General features: G+C 59.3%; 1 protein-coding gene across 1 annotated transcript in view; it reads left to right on the forward strand.

Annotated features, from left to right (window-relative positions):
* The window catches only part of HS6ST1 (heparan sulfate 6-O-sulfotransferase 1), a 43,592-nt gene extending 37,126 nt beyond the window's left edge, over positions 1–6,466 (forward strand). The window contains exon 2 of the mRNA XM_082630384.1: positions 3,069–6,466. Within this exon, the coding sequence (XP_082486510.1) occupies positions 3,069–3,777 (709 nt within the window). The 3' untranslated portion in view covers positions 3,778–6,466. The remainder of the gene's footprint in view (positions 1–3,068) is intronic.
* Positions 6,467–14,890: the final 8,424 nt, after the last annotated feature.

The following is a 14,890-nucleotide window of genomic DNA, read 5'->3' on the forward strand; positions in this document are numbered from 1 at the left end:
GACCGGGGGCTGCTGGCCCCGCACACAGGGTCTAGGGTCTGCCTGGACCCTTAGTCTCCACCGCAGGCCGTGTTGGGAGCACAGAATCGGTCACCATGGGCGAGCCCCTGCTCCTGTCCAGCCAGGCCAGCATCCAGGGACGCAGCGATGAGCAAGGCCGCCCCACTCAGCGCCCATGTGGTGCACAGGGGAGCCGCGGGGGTCAGCGTGATCCCAGGGGCTCCGGGGGGCTCAGTCGGCTCTGGCTCCAGCACGCCGCAGGGGGGCTAGCGGCCCCGTCCCCTCTCAAGGGCGCGTTGAGATCTCTGAGGGTCTGGGGGGCAGCTGTACTCCAAGCCTGCCCTCGTGGCGGGCGGTGACAAGTGCTGACGCAGGGCTCCAGGCCTACGTGACTGCAGAGGCCTGCGGGGACACAGACGCTGGGGCAGGCGCTGGTGCCCCGCTGGGCACAGTGAGCTCTTGCCCTCAGAGGTCACCTTGCAACCAGGTTGAACCCTGAGTGGCTTCGGTGGGGCCACGTAGACAAATCTTTGTCCGCTGACACGTTGTACTCTGGTTTTCTGTGTCCAGGAGAATCCACCCCGCTGGCCTGCCCGTGTGTGTGCACACGGGGTTGGGAGGGCCGAGGACAGGACAAGGGACCAGCCGGGCTCAGCAGTGGACACGGTGTGTGCCAGCAGCCTGCACGCAGCACTGTGTTTGTCCACGTGTGTTTCTAGGTGTATCTCTGTGTCTGCCTGTCTGTCGTGGCCTCTTTAGAAGCAGTTGTCGTGGTCAGGATTTATAAATGTCATATACTAGGTCTCTAGAAGGCTGGCCCTGGGATGAACTGACCTTCTCGTCCTGGCTACACTGAAGGTCTTTGTCACCGGTCCCAGTCCACCTAACCAGGGTCTGCAGAGAGGGGCCTGGCCGCCCGCCCTACCCAGTGCTGAAGCCACTGGGGGTCTCCAGGTAGCTGCCTAACGTCTCAAGGCTTGATTTCCTCCGCCGCAGGGTGCTGAAGGTGCTGTGTGAGAGGCTTGCCCCGAGGCACCTTCTGTCTTGGACCATCTGGCCCCTCCCAGTCTTGTCCCCGGGGAGGCACCACGGCCATGCTTAGCGCACACACAGGAACCAGCTCCCCGCCGCCCCCTCCCTACCGCAGGGTGAGCTGAGAGGTCAGTGGAAAGTTACCACTGCGACAAAAGCCCAAGAGGGAGCCGTGTCTGCAGGACGAGGCTTCCCTGGGAAGTGGCTCTGGCTGAGGTCTAGGGTGTGAGTCAGAGTCAGCTGATGAAATAGAGGGAGGACACTGTTCGTGCAAAGGTCCTGGGGTGTCTTCTTGGGAGCCAGCAAGCGGGGGGCGGTCCCAGTGGTCAGAGAGGAGCTGGGAGGGCACAGGTGGGCCTTTGTTCTTCTCCCAGGGGCAGCCAGAGCCACCAGGGCACGTTCCACAGGAGCTGGGGGAGGGGGTCACATTGGGGCTGCCAGTCATCCCCACCCCACCCCAGGGGCTGGGACATGACCGCCTGCAGAGGCCAGGAGCGCGCTGTCAGCACCTGGGCTGGGGCAGGGCGTGTGAGAGCTGACGGGGGCCCGAGGCACAAACAGGAGAAGCCAGGCTTCGCCCATCCTGCTCTCTCCTCCCTGCGGACTCCCTCCCCCAGCCCCCTGGGTGCCCTCTGCCCAGGCCGCCTCCCGCTGTCTGCCATTCCTGCGGTTTTCTGAATGTGCCCCCCTAAGGCTGGGGTGACCCCCAGTGGTACCCCGTCACCTTCGCCCTTGCTAGTTATCATGCCCGCACCGCAGGGCCCCCTTGCCCCCTGGGAGATGCGGTCAGATCAGGGCACTGCCAGACCCTGCGACGTGTCTTGTGCCCCCGTGGCGTCGCAGAGGGCGGTGTGAGGGCTGCTCTTGTTGGGCCTCAGTGATGAGGGGGCAGTGTGGGTGCAGCTTCCATGTTGCCGTCAGGCAGGGGCCGGGGAAGGGGGGATGGACCCCCCCAGGAGTGGCGTGTGGGACCCAGTGGGCCCCTGCTGCCCACTTCCGAGGACACTCTAGGCTGCCCGCCCCAGGCCCTGGTTCCCCTTGGCCTGGGACCTGCCCCACCTGCACAGGCAGCTGCTCTGCCAGCCCTGGAGGTGGGGCTCCGAGAAGAGCCGCAAACCCCCCCTGGGGCGACCCACGCCCACCAGGCCCGTCACAGTTGCTGGCACTGGGGCCGATCATCACAGCACACCCTGCAGGGACCTGAATCCTCCCGGCTGCCTCTCACCCCGAGGGAGCGGGGAGAAGGGGTCACAGCCCTCCTTGAGTCAGGTCTCCCATGGTACGGATGGATGCCCCTTACCCACAGCGTGGGGAGGTGGCATCGGTGCCCAACTCCTTGGGGGCTAGAACAGTTCCTGGGAGACGATAAAAATGATGAGTTACGGCTCACCCCGGGGGCTGGGTGGTCTCCTGGTGCCCCTCCCCCACTGGACCTCCACAGGAGCCTGGGGTGGAGTGGGCCCAGTGGGAGGCCCTGACCCAGACCTGCCCGTGCAGCCTGGGACTGTGAGTGACTTTTCAGTGGCCCCTTGGGCTGCACCAAGCCTGCCACTGTGACAGCTCTTTAAACGTCTGTGTGGACTCCGGGGCCACTCTCCTCCACCCCCTGCAGGGCAAAGTCAGGTTGTCCCTCCCAAGGTGCGAGCAGGCAGGAGGGCACGCCTGGGGCTCGGGGGAAGGCCCCAGAGGAGACCCCGGGCCAGGCTTCAGGAGGGCACCAGGGCTGGGCCCTGCAGGACACTGCAGCGGTCACACTCGGCATTGTGGTGGTGGCCTGAGACCTTTGCAGGTTACATCACATCTCACACCGGGGTTTCTCATTCAGCAGTGGCCCTTTGGAGACCTGAGATGTGATGGCTGATCTCAGAGGTGAAGCCACCCCCCGGGGGTCCCACAGCGTAGACGCTGAGCAGAGCCACCAGACTCAGGGCTGCAGCCTTCCCCGCTCCTTCACCCCACAGTGGTCCCTGCGTGCCCCACCGCCGCCTGGCGCCCCGGCCTCACCTCCCCTCCCCCCGCTCCCCGTCTCGTTGCAGGAAGTTCTACTACATCACCCTGCTGCGAGACCCCGTGTCCCGCTACCTGAGCGAGTGGCGACACGTGCAGCGAGGGGCCACGTGGAAGACGTCGCTGCACATGTGCGACGGGCGCACGCCCACGCCCGAGGAGCTGCCGCCCTGCTACGAGGGCACGGACTGGTCGGGCTGCACGCTGCAGGAGTTCATGGACTGCCCCTACAACCTGGCCAGCAACCGCCAGGTGCGCATGCTGGCCGACCTGAGCCTGGTGGGCTGCTACAACCTGTCCTTCATCCCCGAGGGCAAGCGGGCCCAGCTGCTGCTGGACAGCGCCAAGAAGAACCTGCGGGGCATGGCCTTCTTCGGCCTGACCGAGTTCCAGCGCAAGACGCAGTACCTGTTCGAGCGGACGTTCAACCTCAAGTTCATCCGTCCCTTCATGCAGTACAACAGCACGCGGGCGGGCGGCGTGGAGGTGGGCGAGGCCACCATCCGGCGAATCGAGGAGCTCAACGACCTGGACATGCAGCTCTACGACTACGCCCGGGACCTCTTCCAGCAGCGCTACCAGTACCGGCGGCAGCTGGAGCGCCGGCAGCAGCGGCTCCGGAGCCGCGAGGAGCGCCTGCTGCACCGGGCCAAGGAGGCGCCGCCGCGGGGGGACGCCGAGGAGCCCGGCCGCGTGCCCACCGAGGACTACATGAGCCACATCATCGAGAAGTGGTAGTGGCGGCCGGCGGGCGCAGGTGGGACCAGGCAGACTGACCGACGCACTCGGCCCCCAGAGCTCCGTGGGAAGAGGACCCCCGTCCGCTCGCCAGAAGACGGACGAACGGTTGAGGGAGGGGAAGGGGTGCGCCTGGCGGCTCGGTTCTTCCCACCCTCCCAGGCCGGGGCTCTGAGCAATCAACGTGGGAACCCACTGGGTCAGAGGGAAGGGTGCTCGGAGGACCCCCCGACCAGGCCTGCAGGGCTGGGAGCAGGTACGTCCCCGCTCTCCCGTCCTCCTGGTCACGACGGCCACAAGTTTGAAGACTAGAAAAATCCAGTGCAGTGGAAGGCGGACCTGCCAGGCCAGGTGTGTGGTCACGCCCACCAGGCACACGCCCGCTCCCCCCCCGACCCCCGCAGGTAGCTCAGCCTCCAGGGAACCCCCGGGCCCCAAGGCCTGCGTGGGGACACGGCAGCCCTCCGAGGTAGCCTCAGGAATGGAGCTCCCAGCTCACCCATCTTCAGGGTCAGGGCCCACCCCATCTAAAGCCAAGAAGACTCTAGTCCAGCCCCTGGGAAGCCCACTCCCCTCTCTAGCCCAAGGTCAAAACCCACAGTGTGGCTTCATGCTTCGGGTCAAGAGATCAAAGCACATCACCTGGGGTCCCCCACCCCGTTTTCCTCAGTCCCCAGACTGAGGGGCGCTGTGGGGAGATGGTCCCCATGCTGCACTGCCCCCTTGCATGGGTGGAGGGCATCCCAGGAGTAGGAAGGCCGTGGGTGAGGATGCGTCCACCTGTGTCCAGGCAGACCTCCCAGCCAGACCGGCTCAGACAGGAAGGCGGACAGAAATCAAGAGCTCTCCCTGCCCGCATTGTCCCTTCTGAATCCTCTGGGCTTTGTTAGTGGGCTGCCCCCAGCCCCAGGCCCGTGACTTGGACGTTTATGTGGGACTTAGACCCATTCCTCCCACAGCCCCGTGTATAATAAAGTTCAGTCAAGCCTCCGTTGGCTGGAACACTGCAGACCACAGCCACTGCCCACGAGCCATACTTTGGGGCCATGGTGGTTCAGGACAGCCAGGAAAGGGTACTCGGGCTTTCAGATTCTCCTCCAGGATTGGAAGAAACAGCTCTGGGTGGCTCCCCTAGTACCCAGATACACAGCCCCCCGACCCTGGGCTCTCCCCGCGTTTTCCTGCACCCTTGCCCCTACCAGCTGGTCAGGTAGCTGCCCCTACCTACCAGGTTCCCTGCAGCCCTGCAGATTGGAGAAGCCATGTTCAGTCCATTGTAGACACTTGCCCCACGCCCGTCCCTCCTGTGCTCGAGGAGGCCAGGCCAGCATCGCCTCTGGACGTACACGCCCCCACACATGAGGCCTGAGACCTGGTTCTGGGGAGCTGAGTGTGAGCCCCACGCCCGAGGTGGATGGGCATCCCGTCTCCCCAGGAGAGGAAGCACACATGCCTGGCAGCTACAGGCCAGATTCGAGGGTGGTGAGGGCCCCAGGCCCCCGGCAGCCTCATGGGCAGATCCTGCCAGGGTTCCCTGCCCCAGGTTCCCCTTAGCCACCCTAGCTGCCCTCCTGTGGAATGAGGGGGTGGGAGCCAAGACCCTTCCGTAAGCACCGGCAGGGTTAGGTGGCCACCCAGGAGCCAGCAGCTTTAGTCTTTGCTTGTCTGGCCTGAGCGACCCCCCTCCCCGCCCGCCAGCTTCCTGCGCTGACCACTTCATCTTGCAGTCCAAGGACAGCGCAGTCAGCAGGCCCCCGAGAGCGGACACATCATGCTGAGGAGGTGAGTGCTCAGGTGGCTCTTTGTGAAGGTCAGCAGGGGGGTCTGCTCCAATACTCATTTGGGGCGGCCGTGCTCCAGGGAGGAGGGCGGGACACGTTCATGAGAGCTCTGGGGTCTTGCACAAGCGCCTGCGACGCTAGGGGTTTGCTGTGGCCTCCCACCGGGAGGAGAGCTGTTGTGCGTGAGCCCCCGGGCACCTGGCCAGTGGCCTGGCTCAAGCAGCCCTCCCCAAGGTGCGCTCCTGAGGGTGTGGCCGGAGTGCAGGATGTGTTTTGTACATAATGGAGTGTTTTAACTCATGGCCCGTTGTCCCAAGTCACACGGTCTCCTCGGTTTCTTCACTGCATCTGGAAGGAGGTCCTGGCCCCGGGCAGCATCCAGGCAGGGGTGCCAGTGACAGCACCAGCTGGCAGTGCCCCTCGGCCACTTGGGTCTCCCGTCCAGCACTGCCGGCTCAGGACGCCTGCTTTGAGGTAAAGGCTTCTTGTGCCTGCAGCATCTCCTCCAACACCACGGGCTGGGGCTCCAGGGAAGGGATGGCCTCCCCAGGGCTCTTCCCAGGGCTGAGGGACAGTAGCGAACATGCAGTGAGCGAACGGCTCCCCGCTCCCACCACCCCAGGCCTTCGGTGTCCTCTCTCGGAGGAGGCGTGAGGGACGAGAGAACTGTCCAAGCAATGAGTCTGTGAACGTTTTGGGAACTGGAAGCGTTTAACTTGAACCCAGGAGCGTTTAAAGCTTTATTTATTTATAGCTTCTTATTAAAAAAAAAAAAAAGTGTTGAGAAGAAACCTTTTGGTGACTCATACAAAAAATGAGTTGATGATGGAAATGCAAGTCATAATCATCTAATTGTTTTTGTCTAGGTCAAGATGAATGTTAGCAGATGAAATAAACCCTGAAAAGGAGCGCTGGTGTGTGTGGTCTGTGGTCACATAGCAACGCGCCTGGCGTGGCGCCGTCCCGGTTTGATTTTCGAAATGAGCATCTGTGAGCTCACAGGAATCACACAGGAGCAGACGGGCTTCCCTCAGGAGCAGGCGGCGGCCCAGTAAGAGAGGAGTTAACACACTGTGTCACTAAGCCTTGCTTTGTGAAAGTAAGAAATGTGACTTTCACCACCGCAGAGAATAACTTAGGGACTTCCCTGGCGGTCCAGTGGTTAGGACTCGGCACTTTCACTGCCGAGGGCCCAGAATCCATCCCTGGTCAGGGAACTTAAGGTCCCACAAGCCACGCGGCGTGACCAAAAAAAGAATAACTTATCAGTCATTAATTATAGGACTTGAAAAGATGAGGCCCGCTTAAGGGAAGACAGAGCAATGCAGACATCGTGTGCTTACTTTCTGAGCCTCCTTCCCCTCAACTTTAATTTTGAAACATTGCAAATGACAGGTTGAAAGGGTAGGTCGTGGACACCATAAACCCTTAGCTGAGATTCCCCTGGTTTAACGTGTCACATTTTGTTATCCTGCACTCCCACTCGTTTTCTGTCTCTGTGCACACGCATCACACGCATGCACATGGACACACGCACATTTTTCTGAAACATTGGAAATCAGTTGCAGTCCCCAGAATACTTCAAAATACTTCAGCATGTACCTCCTAGGAATGACATTCTGCCACATACACACACACACACACACACACACACACACACACACAAAACCATTATCATATTCCTAAAATTTAACATAATATTAGCTGATGTACAGTCCGCATCCAGATTTTCCAGTGGTCCGTACAGTGTCCTCAGAATGTTTCTGTGACCTTTGCAGTGCTCAGCTGTCACGCCTCTACTGTGTCCTTTAGCTAGACAGAGCCCCACCCGCCGCTTTCCTTCGTCTGTCTTAGCGTTGGCATTTTAGTATAGGCCAGTTGTCTCTCTTAAGGTCCACGTATGTCTGTTTTCTCATGGTCAGATTCAGTTAAAGGTTTGGGGCATAAATGCGCAGATGAAGTGTTTCTCTGCCCGCCAGCGCCGATGAATTGTAGTTTTCTGTCCCACGGGACCGGGAGGGAGGCCCTTACTTGATGTCTGGGTCCTGATGTGATCACGGGTCTCACTGCTTTTTCTTCATGGAAACCGATCCGTTGTGCTTGAGGGTAGGGCTGGCCGTTGCTGGACGATGGAGGGCCGGGGGCCTCAGGAACCGGCCCCTGCACTTCCTCCAGTGGGCACTGTCGCACACAAGACTCTGGAAAGGCTGTGTTCAGACCCTAAGGTCTGAGGGTCTCTTCCTCCTCTTCCCACGGTCTCGATCTGGAGGCTCCTGCATCCAGCCCAACTCCCCATCCGTCCCCATCCCCTGCCTGCAGAGAGGAGGGAGGGCAGTCACAGCCGTGCCAGGGGGCGGAGGTGGCCGCTTCCTAGTCACCAGAACTTCCCCGCCCAGCGTGCTCTTGACCCTCCGGGTCTGTGAAGAGACGTCCTCTCTCTTCTCGGAGCGGAGCCTTGCAGGACCAGGGAGCGGACGCCCCGTGCAGACCCAGCCTCAGCCCCCTCCTGGACATCACACGTGGGGCCTCAGCCTGCTACCCGCTCAGCAAACCCAGGGGGAACGTGTCCTCCCGCTGCAGTGGCTCCATTCAGCCCCGCAGAGCCAGTGTGTGAAAAGACAAAGGGGGCTTCCCTGGTGGCGCAGTGGTTGAGAGTCTGCCTGCCGATGCAGGGGACGTGGGTTCGTGCCCCGGTCCGGGAGGATCCCACATGCCGCGCAGCGGCTAGACCCGTGAGCCATGGCCACTGGGCCTGCACGTCCAGAGCCTGTGCTCCGCAGCGGGAGAGGCCACGACAGTGGGAGGCCCGTATACCGCAAAAAAAAAAAAAAAAAAAAAAAAAAAAAGACAAAGGCCAAATGATCCCTGAAAACACCTCCCCCGCACAATGGGGGTTTCCGCCTGCCTTCTCCTGTTTAAAGTTGAAGGTCACTTCTGAGTCTTCTGCTCTGTCTGCGGCCTCCCCTGCGCCGGCCCAGCCTGTCAGCCCGTCCACCCCTTCTGATCCCCTGCCCCTCCCGCCTGACCTTGCTCCTCCTTGGCCTCTCCCGGCCACCCCACCTCCTCTCCGCCCACCAGCTGCCCCGCAGCCCAGCCTCCCACCCCTGCATCCCTTGCTGTTTCCTCTTCACGCCAGCCGTGCCCCAAGTGGCGGGCCTGCCACCTGCGTGCTTTCCCTGGATCCTCAGCCCCAACCTTCAGGCGAGCTCGGGACCGCTCAGTGCTCCACATCAGGTCCCTCCTAGGGAAGGCTGTCCCGACTTGCCCACCCACCCAGGCAGGTGCCCTTGGCAGGGACACAGGAGCATGCTCCCAGCCCAGAGCACGGGAGATCCCTGGGGGCCATCACCAACCCAAGAATCTCTTTCCAGAACATGCACCTGGTCCCAGGGACCTCCTCCCCGGAGGCCTTGGGGAGGACTCGGGGTGCAGGTCCTGGGAGCCTTGGCCCAGCACCCCCGGCTGACCAGGCCCCCTGCCCTGGTGGGCGGGGATGGGCGGAGGGCTTCGCCCTTGGCGTGGGGGGCTGGTCTGGGCTCCCCTCCACGCTGCAGCAGCGGGCGGAGCCTCCGGGAGTACAGCCTGTTGTCAGGCCAGGTTCGGAATCCAGCTGGACCACGGTCCCGGGTCGGCCCTTCTCTGTGAAACGGGAAGGCTGCTGTAAGGGGTCACTTGCTTCCGGAGGACGAGGCGCCGGCCGCGGGCGGGGCCACAGCGAGCCACGCCTTCATCTCTCCTCCAGCCCCGATGACCACCGAGCCGCAGCTGGGGAGGCCTGACGCTGCCCACGACCCTCTCAGCCTCACCCACTGCACTGCCCCCACGACGAGCCAAGCCACATGGGCCTCAGGTCCCCTGCGGAAACAGCTAAGGACTGTCCTCTTCCTTTCTTCCCCTCAAAGGACCGTGACAAATTTCCAGGTCCCCCGCCTGCCAGCCCCATCCATTGCCCCGGCCCCAGTCAGCGCCATCTGGTTTCCCGCCCCTAGGAGTCAGCTGGGTCACCCAGCTGCCTTCTCTCTCTCTGGCAAAGACAAGACCCTCCTGGCCCCACGCCTGCTGGGCCTCCCGCTTCCCTGCACCCCCAGCCCAGCCCACCTGGTCCCGGGGTGTCTCCCCTGGCCCAGGCTTCAGGTGGGACCCCGGTTGCTGGCGGGCCCAGAGGAGGGGTCTGAATACACAGCAGTGCCCAGACTTGCCCCCAAACATGCCCTTTTTAGAGAAATTGCTCATGTCCTGACTTTAAATTTCCATTCCCTCTGAAGTGTGATTGAATTTTTAAAATATATCCCTTCAAGTTAACAGTCTCTCCCGGTTAGAGCCAGTGTGTTAGGAGTCGTCCTCTGAGTCCCCTCCCCTCTGGGTGGCATCTGGGCATACGGGACATTCCTATCCCCCAGTGACGGGTGGCAGGGCGCTCACACACACACACACACCCGCCTCGTCCCCCTGCCACCTCGTCAAGAAGGCCATCGGGCCCCCGGCCAGGACCCCCAGCCTCTCCTCACCGACTCCACTGCAGGGCGTCCAGGACAGTCGGCACTTGGGATCGTCCTCTTGGCTTGGATAAGGCACAGAGGTCTCCCCCGGGGGCTGACCCTCCAGCCCCGCTGTTACTGACCAGGGTTCTTGGCCTCCTCAATCAATAGAAATTGTTAAGAGACCAGACAAGAAATTCAGGCAAGGCTTTACTGGGGCCCAGTTTCCCTTGCTCACTTGCTCCCTGAGTGAGGGACAAGCTAGTTCCTTATATGGGGTGAGGGTAGGCGTGGGTCCAGGGGTCAGGCTGGAGGGGTGGCTTAGGTGGTCTGCCCACCCCTTTGGTGGTGTTGAGTGCAGGGGGCATGCGCGGTACCCTGCTTTTGGTCCCGACCCCCTGCTTTTGCTCCTGTCTCTTTAGAAGTGGCAGTTGGGGGATTTTTGGTCTTTTTTTATCTTATTGTCCAGAATTTGCCCCAACTGCACGGGCATGCAGTTATTTTTAGTCCCTTATAGTTTCTTTGTATTTTGTTGCTCAGAGACATTTGTCTAGCTACAAGCACTGCAGCAAAGGGTCCCAGATCCCAGCTCCCAGCCTGTCTCACTGCCACAGAGAGCCCCACACACACTGGCAGGTTCTTAACCTCCCCCCAGACAGGTGTCCCCAGCCCACCAGCCGTAGGAGGCCAGCTCTCTGCCTTGGTTAGCCTGCCACTCCGCTGCAGCTAACCCGTCCTGCAAACAAATAGCTCCAAGGCCCCAAACAGGCCACACGCAGTCCCCTTTCCTTCTTCCCTCTCAGCCGGGCCACGCTGTTTCCAGTGTCTGACCCTGGCCAAGGCCACTGGCATGGAGCACTGAGACCTCCCCTTCATCTCTGCCTGCGAGGCCCCCTAACCCCGGCCCCCAGCAGCTTCTCCCTCTGAAGGGCCTGTTCTCGCTGACCCCATCCTCCCACCCCACTCTGTGGCTCATCGAAACCCTGGGATTTCTCTGTAAAAGGAAGCCTAGGGACTGTGGAAAACACTTCTTTCGCAAACAAAAAGCCACGCATTCAAGACACAGCCTCTCCAAGACAAGAGAGCCGGCCTGGAGCCTTGCAGCTGGGGCTCCACAGGCTGTTTTGTCCTGTATCACCCTTCTGCAGAAGCCGCAAGGCTGGTATTCAGGCCCCGGGGGACTCCGATCAATATTGTGTGCTGAACAGGTCAACCTGGTGTTTTCGCAGTGCCGTCGAGGAGGGGGGCGCCTCACACAGGGTGCTCTAAGGGACTCTGGCCAGAGGGCTTCCTGTGCAGCAGAGGCCGTGTTGTACAGTTCACACATTGTTCTCTAGGAAAGATGTTTAACGCACAGTCTGCCCTCGTGCTTCCAGAGCGCATTGAGAGGTCCTGCACGGGACCTGGCCCAGACTCTCTGCCCATTTCCAGCTGGCAATCCACACAGGAAGTGATTTGTCCACATCAAAGGATCTTAAACCTCTGGCATTGCAGCAGAGCCTGCTGGTTGTCCCCTGATACTTGTCCCCCACTCCTTCCTTAGCAAGAGAGCCTCCACGGATCAGTGGGCGCACAACCAGCCAGGGTCAAGACCACACTTCCCAGCCCCTCACAATGACACATGGCTACACTACGGAACTCTGGCTGACAGAGTCTTAACCACTAGACCACCAGGGAATTCCCCCTTTTGTACCTTTTGAATTTTGCAACATGTGAATGAATTACCTTTTTGAGACATAGATGGCTGAAGATAAAAAAACAAAAGTGAAATGGAAGATAAATGTTCAATTCACAACGGCGATTTTTCTCAGAGTTGGCAGAGCAGGGAGCGGGTGGGGCTTTGGCTAAAGGAATAAGGGAATTTCAACTTTATCTGTAACACTTTACGTGTTATAGTTAGAAAACAAGGCACACCAAAGAGTAACAACTGTCACTTCTGGGTGGTGGGTCCGGGGGCGGAGGTCGTCATGTTATTTTCTGTACTTTCTGTATGGTTTTCTGTCTCTCAAAACAAAATCATCGGGCTTCCCTGGTGGCGCAGTGGTTGAGAGTCCGCCTGCCGATGCAGGGGACACGGGTTCGTGCCCCGGTCCGGGAGGATTCCACATGCCACGGAGCAACTGGGCCCGTGAGCCATGGCCACTGAGCCTGCGCGTCCGGAGCCTGTGCTCCTCAACGGGAGAAGCCACAGCAGTGAGAGACCCGTGTACCACAAAAAAAAGAAAAAAAAAATTCATCTATGTGAAAAGCCTGCATGCAAGGCAGGCACAGAAGCTCAGGAACTCGGGCTGGCTTCAGGCTCCTGATGCAGGAAGGGGCCCAGGGAGACAGCCAGGCCCAAGAAGAATTCCTGGCAGAGACGTGGGACTGAGGGATGCGGGGCTTGGAGCTTTTGCTTCATGTCATTTTGCTGGATGAATATGGAGCAGTCGTGACGGTCCCCAGTGTGGACCCAGCCTTCCCACACGGCTGTTTGTCCCCTTCACTGGAGCCCAAGTGGAGGTAGAAATCAGGTTCCCCACCGGCCTCTCATCCAAAGTGGGGCTCCTCAGTACCGATCTTCGTGGGGGCCTTATTACCAGCCAACGGGGTAAAGGCCTTCCCTGACACCTCCACCCCCAGCAGGGATGCTGGGACCACGGGTAGTCTAGGAGCCCCACTGGGCCTTTGCCACTGGGGGTGCGAGCAGGGCCACAAGGTTTTCTGTGCTGACTGGCTGCAGCAGGCTGGTTACTGCCTAAGCGTTTTCCACTCTGCTAGGCCGCCCCTTTCCTAGTCTTTTGGCTAAGACAGCGGGCTTCCCTGGGGCTCTGCTGTGTATGCCCACTGGCGTCTCTGGGTTCAGGGCTGCTTCTCCTCCATCTCTGGGATACCTGAGGCAAAAAGAAAACTCAGGAACTTACTACCATGTCATTCCTTTGGTCTCAAAGTCCCTAGTTGGTGTGTTTCTTCTTTGCGTTCTAGAGCCTAGGTAGATACAGATGATAAATAGATGATAGATAGATAGATAGATAGACAGATGATAGATGATAGGTAGATAGATGAGTTGATAGATAGACAGATGATAGATAGATACATAGATAGTGTTGAATCTAGGTAGTAGGTGTATGGGTGTTTATCTAATTATTTTTTCAACTTTTATACATGTTAGAAAAATTTCAGAAGAAGAAGCTGGGGAAAAATGTTGGATCGGCAATTTTGTTTAAACGTAACACTGACCGACAATTGTAGAACATGAATCACTAGCTTGAATCGAAAAACCCACAACTTCATTTTTATTTATGTGTTTACATGTTTCTTTTCACAGCACAGTGCCCGAGGGTTAGGGATCAACCAGTTGTGAACAGCCCTGCCACTGTGCTCCGGGGGCCACAGACAGCCAGTCCCTGCAGGAGTGGCCTCCCAGCTTCCTGGGCTCTATGTATTTCCATACATTCAACTGGCAGCCAGACAGCTTCCTGGGAGGCCAGTGCTCGGCACTTAAGTGTCCTGGGGCCCCTCCCCACACGCACACTCGGCCTCCCTCTTGGGCAGAAATGGCTCCACTTCTGAACAAGGGACGCACTGCATCTCCAGCCACAGCTGCCCTGTCACACCCCAGAGCGGTCAACTCAACCTTGGCCCATGAGCTTCCTGGCCAGCAGCCCCGAGCTCAGGATGGCCACACAGGGCCAAGTGCTAATGAGGCCTCTTGATTTGTGTTTCTTTCTAAGTGGATTAATCAATCAACCGATTTGTGTCTACCCTCAAAGCACATCTAATCCCTTCTCATCCCTGTCACCACCACCCTGGTCCCATTGATCACAGCAAGAGCCTCCCCCTGGGCTTCTGGCTTCCCTCTGGACCCTCCACACAGCAGCAAACTGAGCCATACCAGTTTACTTCCCTGCTCAAGATCCTCTGGTGGCTCCCTCTGGGGAAAAGCCCAAGTATTAAGCACGGTCTACAAGGCCGCATGTCAGGGGTCAGCAAACTATAGCCCACAGGCCAAATCTGGCCCACAGCCTATTAGTTAAATACAGTGTATTGGACCACGATCACTCACATTCATTCACTATTATCTATGGCTGCTTTCCTGCTGCAAGGGTTCATCTGGAACCACCCTAGATGTTGCCATGAAGACATTCAAGTAGCCCCGTGGAGCGGCCCACTTAGAAAGACCAAGGACCCCAGCCAACATCCAGGCCTGCGCTGCCAGCCATATAAGGGCACCACGTGGAATGGGGATCCTCCAGCCCAGTGAGCCTCTAGACGACTGTGGCCCCAGCTGACCTATAACCTCTGACACCAAGTGGAAACCGCCCAGCTGAGCCTTTCCCAAGCTCCTGGCCCACAGATTCTATGAGCACAATATGCAGTTGTTTCACACCACTTGCATCAGGCCTGCTGGTAGGCCCGTCCTGCCATTCTGCCGTGTCCCTATGGTAAGCACAACTTTAATTACATAAAAACGTCTGTATGTATGTGCATGTGTGTAAATATATTTATGTGTGTGTGACACTGTATAGAAATGCGTGAGAATGGGTTGCCTTTATTTTATTTTATTTTTCTTTTTTAAATTTTTTTTGCGGCACGTGGGCCTCTCACTGTTGTGGCCTCTCCCGTGGCGGAGCACAGGCTCCGGACGCTCAGGCTCAGTGGCCATGGCTCACGGGCCCAGCCGCTCCGCGGCATGCGGGATCCTCCCGGACCGGGGCACGAACCCGTGTCCCCTGCATCGGCAGGCGGACTCTCAACCACTGCGCCACCAGGGAAGCCCGGCTTCCTTTATTTTAATCCTTTTTTTTTCTTCTTTGCTTGGCTCCACATACAGCCCTCCTCTCCCATCTCATCTCCCACATACCCTATATTATA

Source organism: Mesoplodon mirus (assembly GCF_964341445.2).
Source record: "Mesoplodon mirus genome assembly, chromosome: 8".
Lineage (NCBI taxonomy): Eukaryota > Metazoa > Chordata > Mammalia > Artiodactyla > Ziphiidae > Mesoplodon > Mesoplodon mirus.